The sequence below is a fragment of the Sciurus vulgaris genome, assembly GCF_902686455.1.
Source record: "Sciurus vulgaris genome assembly, chromosome: 3".
Classification (NCBI taxonomy): domain Eukaryota; kingdom Metazoa; phylum Chordata; class Mammalia; order Rodentia; family Sciuridae; genus Sciurus; species Sciurus vulgaris.
This window is the reverse complement of record NC_136463.1, coordinates 35,676,840-35,695,329: the sequence shown is the minus strand read 5'-3', so window position 1 is coordinate 35,695,329 and position 18,490 is coordinate 35,676,840. Positions and strand designations below refer to the sequence as shown.

General features: G+C 36.3%; 1 protein-coding gene across 6 annotated transcripts in view; it reads right to left on the bottom strand.

Moving 5' to 3' along the window:
- RPS6KB1 (ribosomal protein S6 kinase B1) overlaps positions 1-18,490 on the bottom strand; it is a 52,162-nt gene that overhangs the window by 18,814 nt on the left and 14,858 nt on the right. For all 6 annotated transcript variants that reach the window (XM_079131422.1, XM_079131425.1, XM_079131426.1 and 3 more), the window contains exons 5-7: positions 5,543-5,690; positions 1,960-2,017; positions 405-505 (exon numbers count right to left, since the gene is read on the bottom strand). In XM_079131422.1, coding sequence (XP_078987548.1) covers positions 405-505; positions 1,960-2,017; positions 5,543-5,690 — 307 coding nt within the window. The remainder of the gene's footprint in view (positions 1-404; positions 506-1,959; positions 2,018-5,542; positions 5,691-18,490) is intronic.

Sequence of the window (18,490 nt, the reverse complement as noted above, 5' to 3'; positions counted from 1 at the left end):
CCCCTATACCAAAAAACAAAAAAGAAAAAAGAGCAGCTCTTGCCAGGCATGGTGGTGCACATCTCCAATAATCCCAGGAACTCTGAAGGCTTAGTCAGGAGGATTTCAAGTTTGAGGGCAGCCTCAGCAATTTATCAAAAGCCTGTTCGAAAACAAAAAGGGCTGGGAATGTAACTTGGTGGTAGTACAATCCTCATGTACCACCAAAAGAGTGGCTATAAGCTTCAATGTCTTTTAATCTCATCTATCCTAAGTACCTAAATACTTAAACTCAACTACTATTACGTAACAAATTCCAAGGAAGGAAATGCATAATAAAAGGTGATATTGGGACTCTTGAAATGGACATGACCCTTGGGGGGTCATTTTAAGATGATTATTTACTGTTTATAATATATCTCCACCTTGGTGATTGAGCATGATGTTCTCCGGCTTCAGGTCTCTGTAGATGATCCCCTTTTGATGTAAATGCCCCAAAGCCATGGAGATTTCTGCCAAGTAAAAGCTGGAAATAAAAGTGATTTAATAAAATTAAAAAGAGTAATCTACCCAAAGCGGTTTATGTATGGAGCAAAATTCCTTGAAAGAAACAGACATGCACCAAAGACCAAATTAAAGGGGTGAGGGGATGTACAGGGAAAAGAGATGGCATAGGATGCTGCCAAAGGCATGGGACATTTATGTTTCACTCATTTTAGTGAAACTATACAATTTTTTATTTTGCAATTAGAATATACTGCTAAAAATGCAAAGATATTCACGATATGCTAAACTGTCACTGATCATGTTCTGTTCTGTTCTGTCTGTGTAGGAATTGGGTCAACAGTCATTCAGATCAAAGCAAATTCCTCCCATCCACCCTCAACTTTAAAATCCCATAGGAAATAGGAACTTTATTCTCAAAGATCAAGTCTTGATTTAAAAAGTTACCTTATAACCTGACCCTTAAAACCCATTCATCCCTTATTCAATACAACTGTATATTTATAGACAGATGCCCACAGTATCTGCCCTCCCTCTTGCCAGCCAGCCCACAACTATAAACTGTGTGACACTCAAATTTATCTACCTCAAAAGAATAAAGGGCTGAATCAACCCTGTCTGGATTCGAAAAGCACAAGGCACTGCAATACTGGCTGCATAACAAGGTTGCAATCCTGCAGATTACTCCAGGATGGAGAGGGTGTGTCCTAGAGGACTGAGGCAGTTTCACAGCCAGCACGACCACAAATACAGCCTCCAACATGGCTCAGAGAGCCTCCTCCAAAAAAAGGCACTTCATCCCTAAGGCTCTTAAATGCAGCTTCTGTGTTAGAAAAGGCCTGAAATTAAACAATGGAATGCAGTTTGGTAATTAAGGTAGGAAAAACATTTAAGTGTTGTTTTCTATTCAATTAATGTGTAGGATAAACTGATTTATTGTTACCCAATACTGTCGCTTCACAAATGGATGTGTATACTTTTAATTTGAAGCAGAGGCCATCTTACGAATAGGAGGGTAGATCCCATTCTGGCTACATAACCAATCCACAGATGATATGTGCAGGCTTATCACCTCCCTAAGATTGCACCTTGGGAACTGGAAAGTCTAAAAAAAAGAGGAGATGATTTCTGATACTTTCCACTGTTCCACACATAAAGTTTCACTGGAAAACCACACTCACCCACAGCCAAGGCAGGCAGCTTACCAATTCAAGGAAAGAAAGTCGCAATGAGAATGGTTCCGTTAGGAACAACTGGTGTGAAGAGCGGTCCACCCAAGGCCTGGGGGCAAAGGAATGATGTGACCTCCAATAGCTGCCAGGTCTCAGAGCTAGTTCTCCCCCTTAAGGTTCTGAGTGACTGACTGGCTCCAGATACATTTATTGAATCATTTGGCTGCCCACAGCAGGTATGGGGCTTTGCTTTTTATGACGTGAATCATTACCTGAATCCATGCAACCACAAAAGTTCACTTACCAAGCTGTGTCTTCCATAAATATTCCCTCTCTTTCTAACTGCATAAATAGTTCTCCTCCTATAAAGGAAAAATAAAGACATTAGAAATAAAACCATTTTTAATTCAGACCCATTCTAATGAGAAAGTTTTTGCTTTCCTTTTAACCATATTAAAACATATTCACCCTTAAAAATTAAACAGAGATCCTTAAAATTATAGGTTTTAAAATAAAGTCTGGGGTCGGGGGGTCGGTAGAGTGCTTGCCTTGTAAGCATAAGGCCCTGGGTTCGAACCCCAGCACCCAAAAAAAAAAAAAAAAAAAACAAAAACAAATAAAGTCTGCAGAATTCTATTTTTGGCAGTGTTCATATTCCTCTATGAAACATTTAAGTTTTTTTTTGTTTTCTTTAAAATTTTTTTTTAGTTGTTGGTGGACACAACACCTTTATTTAATTTATTTATTTATTTGGTGCTGAGGATGGAACCCAGGGTTGTCGAATGCTCTACCACTGAGCAACAACCCCAGCCCTGAAACATATAACTTTAAAAACTAGAATATGCTTAGAATTCTGTTTTACATATACAAACTTCAAAATATATGTAGATTTCAGATCTGAAGTGAAAAAAAAGGAACCTTGATTAAATCCTCAACATTTTATCTATAAATTGAAAAACATTAGTATACTATTAAACCACCCTCAATAATTTTAGAGAATATTAATATTCCATATTCTCAGAATACTTAAATAAAATGAAATAACCTGGCAGTGGCTTTGTAAAACATGGCATAATTTGAGTATGAAAAAAATAATATAAAAGGATTATATTCTGCTGAATAATCTTAAAATCCATGAAATCATAATGATGTAAATAAATAATAAAATTTTAAGTGGCAGGAACAGGAAAGCTCTTTATTATAGTAGGATGTCAAATAATAACTGAAAGAGACATGACAGAATAAGAAAAAAAATCACTTGGTAAACATACAACTAATTTTTATAGGCAAAAATCAATGGATGGCCAGGTGCATGGGTGCATGCCTGTAATCTCAGCAACTCAGGAGACTGAGGAGGAAGGATCACAAATCTGAGGACAGTTTAACAACATAGCAAGACTCGTCTTTAAGTAAAAAAAATAAAAAGGGCTGTGGATGTAACTGAATGGCAAACATCCCCAGTTCAATCCCCATTACCACCCACCCCAACCAAATCAATCAATAGATGAGAAAAGTGAATATGAAAACTTGATGAGAGATGCAAATTTAAATAATTTCAAAGTATCTCCTGAAAAGATACTCATCCACAGACTCAAGAGGATGAGGCAAGAGGATTGAAAGCTCCAGGCCAGCCTCTACAATTTGGTGAGACCCTACCTCAAAACAAAAAAAATAAGAAAAAACTAAGGATGTAGCTCAGTGGTGAAGCACCCCTGGGTTATACCCAGTACCAAAAAAAACAAAAAAAACTAAAACCTACAGAAACCATCTTACAATTATGACCAAAATGAACATCATTAGTAATGGGAAAAGACATAAATATCATCCAATGCACCGAGAAGGACACAATAACACTTTGATGGTCCTGTCAAAAATACATAACATAGCCAGGTGTGGTAGCACATACTTGTAATCCCAGCAATCCCTCAAGGTTGAGGCTGAGAATCAAAAGTTCAAAGTCAGCCTCAGCAATTTAGCAGGGCCCTAAATAACTTAGTGAAACCCTGTTTCAAAATAATAAAGGAGGAGCCGGGTGCAGTGGCTCTAATCCCAGCAGCTCAGAAGGCTGAGGCAGGAAGATTGTGAATTCAAAGTCCAGACTCAACAATTTAGCACGGCCCTACACAACTCAGCGAGATCCTGTTTCTAAATAAAATATAAAAAAGGGCTGGGGATGTGACTCAGTGGTTAAATGCCCCTGGGTTCAATCCCAGAACCAAAAAACAAAAGCAAAAACAAATCCAAGAATAAATAAATAAACAAAGAGGGGATGTTGCTCTGTGATTAAACAACCCTAGGTTTAATCCCTAATACCTGACCCCCAAAGAAAGCATAACCTAAATCTAATGGTAAAGAAAATTCAAATAAACCCAAATTGATGCATTCTACAAAGTAACTGGCCTATATACTTAAAAAATGTAAACATCATGAGAGATAAAGAAAGACTGTCCCAACTTAAAAGTACTTAAAAGAGAGATTATTGTATCCATGTTAATTTCCTATTTTTGATAATTTTAGTATAGTTATATAAGATACTGTTCTAGATTGTAGAAAATAAACACCGATGTTTTAGGAGTTAAGGGAAGTCATGTCTATAATACCCTCAAAAAGTTAAAAAATTATGTAACTAGTGCTGGGATGTGGCTCAGTGGTAGAGTGCTTGCCTGGCATGCATAAGACCCTGGGTTTGCTGGGCACAGTGGCACACACCTATAACCCCAGTAGCTTGGGAGGCTGAGACAGGAGGATCATGAGTTCAAAGCCAGCCTTAGCAATTTAGTGAGGCCCTAAGCAATTTACTAAGACTCTATTTCTAAATTAAAAATACAAAGATGGGCTGGCAAATGTGGTTCAGTGGCTAAGTGACCCTGGGTTCAATCCCTGGTATAATAATAATAACAGTAACAATAACAATAATAATAATAATGCCCTGGATTTGATACCCAGCACCACAAAAAAGAAAAATTATGTAAGCATGTGCCTGCATGTGTATGTGTATATGTGTGTGTGTGTACATATACAGAGGAAGATAAAACAAAGTGATAAAAATTTGATAACCTTTGTAGAATCTATCTGAGGGATATATTCAAGTTTTTTGTACTATTGAGAATTTTTTATATGGGTTTAAAATTATGTGAAAATAAAGCTACAGGAAAAAATGGCAATAGTCACAAAAATGTTGCTAAATTCTTCAGCTTTCTGTCCAAGTTACAAGCTATTGCAAAATCTCTGTTTCTTAGAAATCCCAAATGTTATTTGCTGGAAATAGATACATCTGATCTAGAAGTGATAGGGGGAACAGAGCTCCCAGCAGATTGTAGGACCTGAAAATTGTGGACAAATCACACTGCAAATTGCATATCCTATCACTAAGGATACATTAAACCAAACTCTGAAAGATAGAATTCCAATAGTATACAATATCTCCCCCAAACCCCTACCAGTTCTGGGGAGTGAACTGAGGTGTGCTCTTCCATTGAAGTACATCTCCAACTCCCGCTTTTTTTTTTTTTTAATCACAGGGTCTCACTAAATTGCCCAGGTTGGCCTTGATCTTGTGATCCTCTTGCCTCAGCCTCCCGAGCTGGTGGGATTACAGGTGTGAGCCACCAGGACTGAGCATGTGGTGCATTATTTTGTTTAAATGATTGATTATGAAAGGATTAAGATAAAATTTTAAATATTGGAAAAAACTTAAATTTTCAAAGTTTTTTTTCATATTTGTCTACAAATAGAAACATTTGCTTATATCTGAATTCCTTACTTCAATGTACTCATCAACTTCAAAAATTATTTGAAATGGGAAAAAGCATTCTTCCAGTAGAAAATAAAATTTTAGCCCAGTTTCTACAGCAAATGCAAACAATTACACCAAACTGTGTACTGACCACTGAGATACTCAAGGATGAGGTAGAGTTTTCCACCGGTCTGAAAGGCATATATTAAATCCACAATGAAGGGATGCTTTACTTCCTCCAGAATATTCCGTTCTGCTTTTGTATGAGCTGTATCTTTAGCATTTCTTACTATCATTGCCTAAAGGAAAAGAGATGAACTATAAGAACAAAATAGTGAACATTTTTATTCTATAGTAACTGGAAATCTATTTTGTGCTTTTCTAGCCAATATGGAATAGTTCCTACTAGAAACAGAGATGGGGTAATAAAACACATTCACTTCTACACATTTTAATTACTTGGGGGTTTTTGTAGTAAATGTGTAAGTGAAAACCTAGAAACACATTTTCTTAAAAAAAAATCTATAAACAGATTAAGTCTATTCGTATTGAATGTTTACTATGCTTCAGGCTCAGTGCCAAGAAAGCAGAACTAACAGAACGAGTGCCCTATCAAGGAGCCCAGAGTATCAGGGAGAAAAGAGAATTCAATTGACCTAAACACAGAGCATTACTGGTGAACAGGGCACAGCATCTGACCTGGCAAGAAGTCTTTTTGGAGGTAACAATACCTAAGCTGTACTCTGAAAAGTTATTAAGATAAAAATGTGGACGGCAAAAAAGGCAATCCAGTGCAAAAGAGGCTTGACAAGATACAGTGTCATGTTTGGCTTTAAAAACATGCTAATAGGGCTAGGGTTGTGGCTCAGTGGTAGAGCGCTTGCCTGGTATGTGTGAGGCACGAGGTTTGATCCTCAGCACTCCAAGTAAATAAATGAATAAAGGCCCATCAATAACAAAAAAAAAAAAAAAAAAGTGCTAGTAGTGGCTGGACACAGTGGTGCACACTTATAATCTCAGCAGCTTAGGAAGCTAAAGCAGGAGGACCGAAAGTTCAAAGTCAGCCTCAGAAACCAAGCGAGGCCCTGTCTCTAAATAAAAAATTTAAAAAGGGATGTAGCTCAGTGGTTAGGTGTACCTGGGATCAATACCTGGTACCAAAAAAAAAAAAAGTGCTAGCATGGAAGTTTAGTGAAGAAATGAGACCAGCTAGAACGATAATATAGGAAACCAAGAAGATGTGTAACTCAGAAATCAAAGTAGAAAAAGAAAAAAAGAAAGGCTAAAGGTATATCATTTGTATTTTCTGAATAATTAGATAAAAACAACAATACCCTAGTTTCTGTTTAAATAATATGATAATAGTAGGCAAGTGCTCTACCACTGAGTTGTATAATACATGCATAATGTATTGTATAACCCAACAAATGAGTACTTTTTTGATGTTGTTACCAAGGATGGGGATGTAGCTCAGTAGCAGAGTGTTTACCTAGCATGTACAAGGACCTGGGTGCAAATCCCAGAACAAAAAAAAAAGGAGAAGATAGAAACATGGACTGGGAAAAAGCTTGAGATGCAGTTCAGTGGTAGAGTGCCTGTTTAGCACGTGTGAGGCTCTGGCTTCAATTCCCTGTACTTAAAAAAAAAAGGACTAAGGGAAGAACAACCCTACAAAACTAGACTGGAATTAGGGTGGCAATATGAAGATATGGTTTTCTTTAAAAAAAAAAAAAAAAAAAAACAACAACAACAACAAAAAAACCCAACTTCCTAACTCTGTCTACTGAAAGAGTCAGTTTAGTAGCAAGGAACATAGCTAACACCCAGATCTTGGTTTGTAAATAGCATTCCTTGCCAAAAGAAACCAGAAACCTTGCAGAAATTGATATTAGGCAGATTAGTCATGGAAAACTGCAAGGCAAATCTGAGGAACTCTATTACACCAGAAAGTAAGGTACTACTCAAAAACCAATGGGAATATGGTGAAAGCACAGAGAAACCCTTTGAAAAGTGATCTCAGTGCACTTTGGGACAATTGAGAACCAAAATGAATGATGAGAGAAATAGGTAACACATTGAGATGGAAAAACAAGTCCAAGTCCAGATTGATCCCTTTTTTTTTTTTTGACACCAGGTCTTGCTCTTTTACATAGGCTTGCTTTCAATTCTTGACCTCAAGTAATCTTCCTACCTCAGCCTCCCAAGTTGCTGAGACTACAGGTGCACACCACTGTACCTGGTTTTGAGTTAAAAAAAAAAAAAAAAAAATTTTTTTTCAAAGGGAAAAGTATATCTTTTTTTTTTTTTTTTTTTTTGTGGTGCTGGGGATTGAACCCAGGGCCTTGTGCTTGCAAGGCAAGCACTCTACCGACTGAGCTATCTCCCTAGCCCGGAAAAGTACATCTTAATAGATGAATCACAATATAGAAAACGATAAAAATAGAAAAGTCTCACCAGATGCAGTGGCCCACACCTGTAATCCCTGTGACCTGGGAGGCTGAAAAAGGAGGATTGCAAATTCAAGCAAAGCCAGCCTCAGCAACTTAGGGAGACCTTGTCTCAAAATAAAAAATAAAAAGGGCTAGGGATACAGCTCAGTGGTAAAGTGCCCCTGGATTCAACCTCTAGGACAAAAAAGAAAAAAAGAAAGAAAAGAAAAGAAAGATTTAAAAAAGAGAAGTCTTCATCTTATAATCACTACAGTAATATTTGAATTGGGCAACAAACAACTGATGATAAGATCACTAGGTAAAATATTATTAGGGGCCAGGTCTGGTGGTAATCCCAGGAACTCAGGAGGCTGAGGGAGGAGGACTACAAGTTGGAGGTCAGCCTCAGAAACTTAGCAAGACCCTGTCTCAAAATAAAAAATAGAAGACCTGGGGAGGTAGCTCAGTGGTAAAGTGCCCCTAGTTCAATCCCCAGTACCCCCTTCCCCCAAAAAAGGGTATTAGGGGACAGGAAATTCACATGATGTACAACAATCATCCCATAAACCACTCACTAGTTGCAAAAGGAAAAAAACAATTGTACAATGGAAAATCTAATGAATATTGTCTTAACCAAATGATCAGATTCAACTCCATCAAATAATAGAACAGACTGACATAATGTGCCTCCTAAATCCATTCACTGAGAACACAATAGAACCTATATAACACTCTTTTAAGAGGTGACTGATCAATTTAAATGTTATTTTCATGAGAAAATAATAAATCTAAATTAAGGGATAGTCTGCAAAATAACAGGCCTGGATTCTTCAAAAAATGCCAGTCGTGAAAGACAAAAAAAAAAAAAAAAAAAAAAAAAAAAAAAAAAAAAAAAAAAGGTGAAAGCTAGGTGTGGTGGCACACACCTGTGATCTCACTATTCCAGAGACTGAGGCAGGAGAAAAGCAACTTCAAGGCCAATTTCAGCAACATAAGTGAAACACCATCTCAAAAGTATATTTGAAAAAGGTCTGCAGATGTAGCTTAATGGTAGAGTACTTGCCTTGTATGCCTGAGGCCCTGGATTGAATATCAAGAACTGGAGGAAAAAAGGATGAGAAATGACTCCAGAGTAAATTAAAGAGAGGATAATTCAATATAAAGTGTGAGACTTGATTAAATTCTGGATATTAAAAACAAAACCGCTCTAAATTACATAACTGAGACAACTGGGTAAGTCTGAATATGGACCAGATATTAGAAAACAAATTGTATATCAATTTTAAATTTCTCAAGTATGATAACTGTAATGTGATATCAAAATACCCTTATTATTAGCAGATACATACTAAAGAATTCAAGGATGAAATGCTCTGAGGTCTTCAAACAGCTCTCAAAATTATACAACAAAAATTGACTAAAATTAAAAACTTGAATAATCATAAATATATATATATACACACATATATATGTATGGGGGCAGGGAATCAAGGAGGGGCAATCGTCTATGAAAATAAGATAAAACTAACATGTGGTGATCACTGCACTATTCTTGAAACTCTTTGGAAGGTGTGAAAATTTTCAAAGATATATTATTTTTGAACAGCTTAGAAGGTTTAAATTTTTTAAATCAGCAATTACAAAAATGAGAAGCCAAGGAATAAGAGATAAGATGAAAAAGTAGCAAAGTAGAATCACAGCAGTTAAGAGGGCAGACTTTCAAAATGCTGTGTTCTATAGCTTCAATGCAACAGAGAAATAAATTAAGGATGAACTAACTAAAGACCACAGGACTTAGCAATGGGGAAGTCAGTGATGACATAGGGGACAAGAGTTTCACTGAAATAGTAGAGTTATATGTCACAATATAGTGAGTAAAAAAAAAAAAAAAAAAGTTGAAAAAGAAGAGACTATAAAGAACTTCAAGTTCAGCTATGAAGATGCAATGTGAAAGAAACCCTGAGTGAAGGAAGGTTTTGTTTAGCTAAATATGTCAGAGACAAATATATAAATAAAGAAATAAATAAAGAAAGAAGTCAGGAGTGCTGGGACTGTAGCTCAGTGATAAAGCATGTGGTCAGTATGCATGAACCCCTGCTTTCAATCTCCAGCACCAAAACAAAAGTGCCTGAAAGGCAGAAAGAGAGATTAGCCTTGGAAATTAAGAAGAACACATGTTTCACTAGGTCTGGAAAGAAAACAGTAAAGACAAGTAAAAGTGGAAATCAATAAGCTATGGGGTAAAGGCTAGAAAAGGAAGTTGAAGGAAATCACATCTGATGGTCTCAAATAGGCAGTTGGCTAAAAGGAGCAAGAGGCTAAGTAAAGGTTTGAAACAGTTGTAGTAAGTGAAAGGAGTTATGTAAGGACATGTAGAAATAGTGTTAGGGAGTACTAAGCATCCAAATGAGTTGAGATCAGAAATAGGAAGTGAGGATTATGAATTTTTCCCAATAGCAAATCCACGTTTGTATAATTTCTGTCAGTGATGCTCAATAGCTGAGATAGAGGAATAAAGGCGCATTGACAACTGAGTTCACTCAGATTAAGACTTCCATGAACATAAGGTCAATGGGATTATCAAATGAATGAAACAGATTATGTGATCAGATTGAATTAAGAAAAAGAAATAAGAGGTTAAGACCTTGACACGGAATGGAAGTAAAAACTGATGGATTAAGATAATTGAAGACTCAGAAGTTAGGCTACAAAATAGTGTAATAAAAGATGTGGATGCGGGGTGGGGGTTGGGATGGGGACTTAACTAGATATTCAAGCCTTCATAAATTTGAAAACAAAACAAGGAGATGGTAGATAAAGAGAGAAAGAAGTGGTATAGGCTTAAATCTCAAAGGAGAAAGAGTTTTGACCAAAAGGCAGATGAATAATTTTAAGTAAAAGTTTGAGGATGTGGCTCAGTGGTAGAGAGCACTTGCCTAGCATGCAGTAAATAGGTCCTAAGTTTGATCTCTAGCACAAAACAGAACAAAACAAAGTGTATCCATTCTTCCTTTGAATTACATAGTAAATAAAGAGGCAGAACCTCACATATTAAATGGAAAATACTAGTATCTAGTATATCTCCTGGCATATAAAAGGTTCTTAATTGGTTCAATAAAGGGTGGAATGGGAGAAGAATGGCCATTCTTTTTTTTTTTTTTTTTTTTTTTTTTTTTTTTTTTAAGTTGTTGATGGACCTTTATTTTATCTATTTATACACAGTTCTGAGAATGGATCCCAGTGCCTTACACAGCTAGGAAAGCGCTCTATAACCCCAGCCCAGAATGGCCAGTCTTGTGTACTACAAACATTTGGCCAAAGGTTCTAAAATTTATAATGCCTGCATTATATTTTTTTGCTTCCAGAATATATTTTTGTTTCCATTGGTAGGGTAGGGACATGGTTGTTCGTAGCCTGTTCCTCACATTCCACCATGAGCAAATATTCAAATGGAATCATTCCTGTAATAAACAATTTGATAAAAATAGGCAGAATGTCCAGTTGCAAACAACTCAATAAATATAACAGGACATCTGTTTCTTCTCTGATTATCTTTAAGATCGGGAAGAGGCCTTACCACATATCTCTGTCACCAGGATAATAAAATGGAAAGAAAAATCTCAAAAGGAGTCTGAAGTCACCTAATCTAGGCATTTAGATATTAAAGCCTGGGGTTTGTAACCCTACGTAATCTCTTCACTTTCATTATTTTTGCTGTAAGCTTGTTTCCAAGGACAACCAACAAGGAAAGAGATAGTAACTGATCCTCTAGACATGCTTGGGGGAAGAAACCTCAGGAGTGGGAAGGAATAATAACTGTAGGAGAGGTGAGAAGCTTATATCTTAGATACCTGGGTCCTAAATTAAGATTTTTCAATATGCCACCACAACCCACCATCAGTGGGGAAAAACACAACCTTTCCTTCTTTTCATTAAAGACACTTCTGTCAGAAACATATTTCACTCAAGGGATAATTATGTCTAATATGGACAGCTCTGATTATCAGATATGAATAAGTAATATATCAAAAGGAATGGATTAGGAAGGCACAGAGATACAAACCAAAGGAATGAACAACCTATTCAATGAAATAATAGCAGAAAATTTCCCAAGCCTGAAGAATGAAATGGAAAATCAAATACAAGAGGCTTACAGAACACCAAATGCACAAAATCACAACAGATCCACACCAAGGCACATTATAATGAAAATGCCTAACATACAAAATAAAGATAGGATTTTGAAGGCCGCAAGAGAAAAGCATCAGATTACATATGGGGGAGACCAATATAGATTATCAGCAGATTTCTCAGCCCAGACTCTAAAACCTAGAAGGGCCTAGAACAACATATTTCAAGCTCTGAAAGAACATAGTTGCCAACCAAGAATCCTATACCCAGCAAAACTAACCTTCAGATTTGAAGATGAAATAAAATCCTTCCATGGTAAACAAAAGTTAAAAGAATTTACAAATAGAAAGCCAGCACTACAGAATATTCTCTACAAAATATTCCATAAGGAGGAAATGAAAAACAACAATGTAGGTCAGCAAAGGGAGGAACTACCCTAAAGGAAAAACCAATCAAAGGAGAAACCAAGTCAAGTTAAAAACCAAAAATAAGCCCAAATGACTGGGAATACGAATCATATCTCAATAATTACCCTGAACATTAATGGCCTAAACTCATCAATCAAGACATAGACTGGCAGAATGGATTAAAAGAAAGAGCCAACAATATGTTGCCTGCAAGAGACTCTTCTCATAGAAAAAGACATCCACAGACTAAAGGTAAAAGGATGGGAAAAAACCTACCATGCAAATGGACTCAGTAAAAAAGCAGGGGTTTCCATCCTTATATCAGATAAAGTAGACTTCAAGCCAAAGTTAGTCAGAAGGGATAAAGAAGGACATTTCATACTGTTTAAGGGAACCATAAATCAGGAAGGACATAACGATCGTAAATATTTATGCCCGAAACAACAGTGCATCCCTGTACATCAAACAAATCCTTCTCAATTCCAGGAATCAAATAGACCACAATGCATTAATTCTGGGTGACTGTAACACACCACTGTCACCAATGGATTGATCATCCAAACAAAAACTAAACAAAGAGGGCTGGGGAGATAGCTCAGTTGGTAGAGTGCTTGCCTTGCAAGCACAAGCCCCTGAGTTCAATCTCCAGCACCGCAAAAAACAACAACAACAACAAAAAAAAACTAAACAAAGAAACCATAGAACTCACATAGAACTCAATAACACAATCAATAACTTAGACTTAACAGACATATATAGAATATTCCATCCATCAACAAGTAAATTCACTTTTTTCTTAGCAGCACACGGAACCTTCTTGAAAATAGACCACATGTTATGCCACCAGGTAGCCTTTAGTAAATGCAAAAAATAGAGATACTACCTTGTGTTCTATCAGAAATCAATGACAAAATAAAAAACAAATTACTCCAACACCCGGAGACTAAATAATATGCTACTGAATGAAGCATGGATAACAGAAAACATCAGGGAGGAGATAAAAAAAATTCTCAGAGGTAAGTGAGAATGACGATACAACATATCAAAATCTCTGGGACACTATGAAAGCAGTACTAAGCGGAAAATTCATTGCATGGAGCGCATTCAAGAAAAGAATGAAAAGTCAACAACTAAATGACCTAACATTATAGCTCAAAGCCCTAGAAAAAGAACAGAACAACACCAAAAGTAGTAGAAGACAGGAAATAATTAAAATCAGAGGTGAAATCAATGAAATTGAAACAAAAGAAACAATTCAAAAAAATTGACAAAACAAAAAGTTGATTCTTTGAAAAAGTAAACAAAATAGACAAACCCTTAGCCACACTAACAAAGGAGAAAGAAAACTCAAATTACTAAAATTCGTGATGAAAAAGAAATATGACAGACACCACTAAAATACATAACATAACGAGAAGCTACTCCATTATACAACAAAATAGAAAATACCAAAGACATCGACAAATTTCTAGAGACATATGATCCTCCCAAACTGAACCAAGAGGACATACGCAATTTAAACAGATCAATATCAAGCAATGAAATAGAAGAAGCGATCAAAAGCCTACCAACCAAGAAAAGCCTAGGACCAGAAGGATTCTCAGCCAAGTTCTACAAGATGGTCAAAGAAGAACTCATTTCAATATTTTTCAAAGTATTCCAGGAAATAGAAAAGAAGGAAAGTCTACCAAACTCATTTTATGAAGCTAATATCACCCTCATACCCAAACCAGACAAAGACATATCAAGGAAAGAAAATTTTAGACCAGTATCTCTGATGAATAGACACAAAAATCCTTAACAAAATTCTGGCAAACAACATCCAAAAACATATTAAGAAGATAGTGCACCAGGATCAAGTGGGGTTCATCCCAGGAATGCAAGGTTGGTTCAACATCCGGAAATCAATAAATGTAATTCATCACATCAATAGACTTAAGGATAAGAATCATATGGTTATTTCAATTGATGCAGACAGAGAAAGCATTCGAGAAAATACAACATCTCTTCATGCTCAAAACACTAGAAAAAATAGGGATAGTAGGAACATACCTCAACATTGTAAAGGCTATTTATGCTAAGCCCACGGCCAACATCATTCTTAATGGAGAAAAACTGAAAGCATTCCCTTTAAAAATTGGAACAAGACAGGGATGCCCTTTTTCACCACTTCTATTCAACATTGTCCTTGAAATACTAGCCAGAGCAATTAGACAGACTAAATTAAAGGAATAAATCTAGGAAAAGAGGAAAACAAGTTGTCACTATTTTCTGATGACATGATTCTCTATTTAGAGGATCCAAAAAACTCCTACAGAAAACTTCTAGACCCATAAATGAATTCAGCAAATAGCAGGATATAAAATCAACATGCATAAATCTAAAGCATTTTTATACATAAGTGATGAAACATCTGAAAGGGAAATGAGGGAAACAACTCCATTCACAATAGCCTCAAAGAAAATAAAATACTTGGGAATCAATCTAACCAAAGAGGTAAAAGATCACTACAATGAAAACTACAGAATACTAAAGAAAGAAATTGAAGAAGACCTTAGAAAATGGAAAGATCTCCCATGTCTTGGATAGGCAGAATTAATATTATCAAAATGGCCATACTCCCAAAGGTGCTATACAGATTTAATGAAATTCCAATTAAAATCCCTATGACATTTCTCACAGAAACAGAAAAAGCAATCATGAAATTCATCTGGAAGAACAAAAGATCCAGAATAGCCAAAGCAATCCTGGGCAGGAAGAGTGATGTAGGAGGTATCATAATACCAGACCTTAAACTCTACTACAGAGCAATAGTAACAAAAATAGCATGGTATTGGCACCAAAATAAGACAGGTAGACCAATGGAACAGGATAGAAGACATGGAGACATACCCACGTAAGTACAGTTATCTCATACTAGACAAAGGCACCAAAAACTTACAATGGAGAAAAGATAGCCTCTTCAACAAATGGTGCTGGCAAAACTGGAAATCCATATGCAGTAAAATGAAATTAAATCCCTATCTCTGACCCTGTACAAAACTCAACTCAAAATGGATAAAGGATCTAGGAATTAGGCCTGAGACCCTTCACCAAACAGAAGAAAAAGTAGGCATGAATCTCCATCATGTTGGCTTAGGACCAGACTTCCTTAACAAGACCCTCATAGCGTAAGAAATAAAAGCAAGAATCAATAAATGGGATAGATTCAAACTAAAAGGTTTTTTCTCGGCACAGGAAACAATCAATAATGTGAAAAAAGAGCCTACAGAGTGGGAGAAAATCTTTTCCACACCACACTTCGACAGAGTGCTAATCTCCAAAGTTTATGAAGAACTTAGAAAACTTTACACCCAAAATACAAAGAACCCAATTGATAAATGGGCTAAGAAAATGGGCAGATACTTCACAGAAGACATACAGGTGATCAACAAATATATGAAAAAGTGCTCATCATCCCTAGTAATTAAAAAAATGCAAATTAAAACCACCCTAAGATTTCATCTAACTCTAATTAGAATGGCTATTATCAAGAACACAAGCAATCATAAGTGTTGGCATGGATGTGGGGAAAAAGGCACACTCATACATTGTTGGTGGAGTTGCAAATTGGTGCAGCTGCTCTGGAAAGCAGTATGGAGATTCCTCAGAAAACTTGGAATGGACCCACCATTTGACCCAGCTATCCCACTCCACAGTTTATACTTTAACGACTTAAAATCAGCATACTACAGTGATGTAACCACATCAAAGTTCATAGCAGCTCAATTCACAATAGCTAGATTGTGGAACCAACCTAGATGCCCTTCAATTGACGAATGGATAAAGAAACTGTGGTATATAAACACAAAGGAATATTACTCAGCCATAAAGAATAAAATTATGGCATTTGCTAGTAAAGGGATGAAGCTGGAAAATATCATGTTAATTTTCAGGTCAAGTCCAAAAACCCAAAGGCCAAATGTTTTCTCTGATAAGTGCATGACAATATATAATGGGGACAGGGGTGGCAGGGGGAAGAGAAGAATGAAGGAACTTTGGATGGTGCAGAGGAAAAAGGGGTGGGAGGGGGTGGGGAACAGAAAGCAGAATGAGACAGTATTACCCCATGTATATGTATGATTACATAAATGGTGTGAATCTACATTGTGTACAACCATAGAAATGAAAAGTTGTACCCCATTTGTGTACAACGAATCAAAATGCAGTCTGTAAATATAATTTTTTTAATAAAAAAAGGAAAAAAAAAGAAATGGATTTTAAAAAATGAGAGAAAGAAGAAATCAAATACTAATAATCTTAACAAATACTTCTTTCAACATTTCTGAAATACACATTATTATTCTGTAAATAACAGGTTTTACAGATTAAAAAGATCATTAAACTAAAATAATTCCAATATAAATGCCATATAGCAGCTACTTTAAATTGAAGAGTCATTTATATTGCTTAAATGAAAATCAGGAAGGAAGAAGAGAAAGACCAAAATAAAACAAATTCTATAATTTTTTTTAAAATGTCCATGATTTTTTTGAGGGGGCTAGGGATATAGCTCAGTAGGTAGAGTACTTGCCTTGCAAGCACAAGGCCCTGGGTTCAATCCCCAGCACCGTGAAAAAAAAAAAAAAAAAAAAAAAAAAGTCTATGATTTTTTTGGGGGTAGAGGGGTGCTGGGGATGGAACCAAGGTCCCCAAGCACACCAAGCATGTACTCTATGTCTAAGCAACACCCCCAGCACACTGAATATCTTCCCCATTCCCCATACTGGGGATCAAATAAAGGGTTCACTTGTACTAGGCAAGTTTTCTACCACTGAACTTTTCTACTTTTTTTTTTAATTGTCAAGGGACTTTTTTTTTATTCTTTAATATGCGGTGCTAAGAATCGAACCCTGTGCCTCACCCATACTAAGCAAGTGCTCTACCACTGTGCTATAGTCCCAGCCCCCCCTTTTTTTAACTTTGAGACAGGATCTTGCTTATTTGCCCAAGCTGCCTTCAAACTTGCAATGCTGCTTCAGTCTCTGAAGTAGCTGGGATTACAAGCCTGCATCACTAAGCCCAGTACATTGACTGTCTCTTGGGGCTTTTGTTTTAAATATTAGACACTTTTTAGAAATCAGTCCCATACAAAAAAAAAAAAAAAAAAAAAAAAAAGCCAGAAAAATCCCTAGTACCACAAAACAACAACAACAACAAAAACAAAAAAAGAAACTGAACATAATTATTCCATCTTCAGTTAAACTAGGAGACACAAAAACCCCACACCTCAAAAGGTACAGAGGCAGAATGTGGATAAAACAATGGTTTGTGACTTAGTAGAATGGAATCAGATCAAACCTAAGTGCCTACAAAGAATAAAAACACAAAAAAATTGATTCCATCTATAGAAACTTCACAAGTTTCAAAAATAGAGGCAAAAATATAAAGAAAAAAATTAGAAGACAGGCACAGAGGCACAAGTCTGTAATCACAGCAACTTGGAAGGCTGAGGCAGGAGGATCACAAGTTCAAAGCTAGCCTCAGTAACTCAGCAAGACCCTCAGTAACTTAGTGAGACTGTGTCTCAACATAAAATATCAAAAGGGCTTGGGGCGGGCTGGGGTTGTAGTTCAGTGGTGGAGTGTTTGCTTCACATGTGTGAGGCACTGGGTTCAATCCTCACCACCACATGAAAATAAATAAAGGTTAAAAAAAAAAAAAAAAGGGCGGGGGGCTGGGGTTGTGGCTCAATGGTAGAGCACTTGCCTGGCACGTGAGGTGTTGGGTTCAATTCTCAGCACCACATACAAATGAATAAGAAATAAAGGTCCATTGATCACAAAAAAAAATTAAAAAAAAAAAAAAAAAAAAAGGGACAGGGATGTAACTCAGTGGTAAAATGCCCCTGGGTTCAATTCCCTAGTACAAGGGGAAAAAAAATTAGGGGCATTAAAGACTGCAGAAAGTCAAAGATAAAAAGCTAAAATCTGAAAATCTGTATAAGGAACAGATAAAGCAAAAAGATTTGCATCCCTGCACTAAACAGTGAACTACTCCTAGGAAAGCATGCTCTCCAGAAAAAACAAAAGGGTAAAGGGTAAGATACAGAGTGAGGTACTAAAGTAAAAAATTGAATTTAGTCAAAGTCTA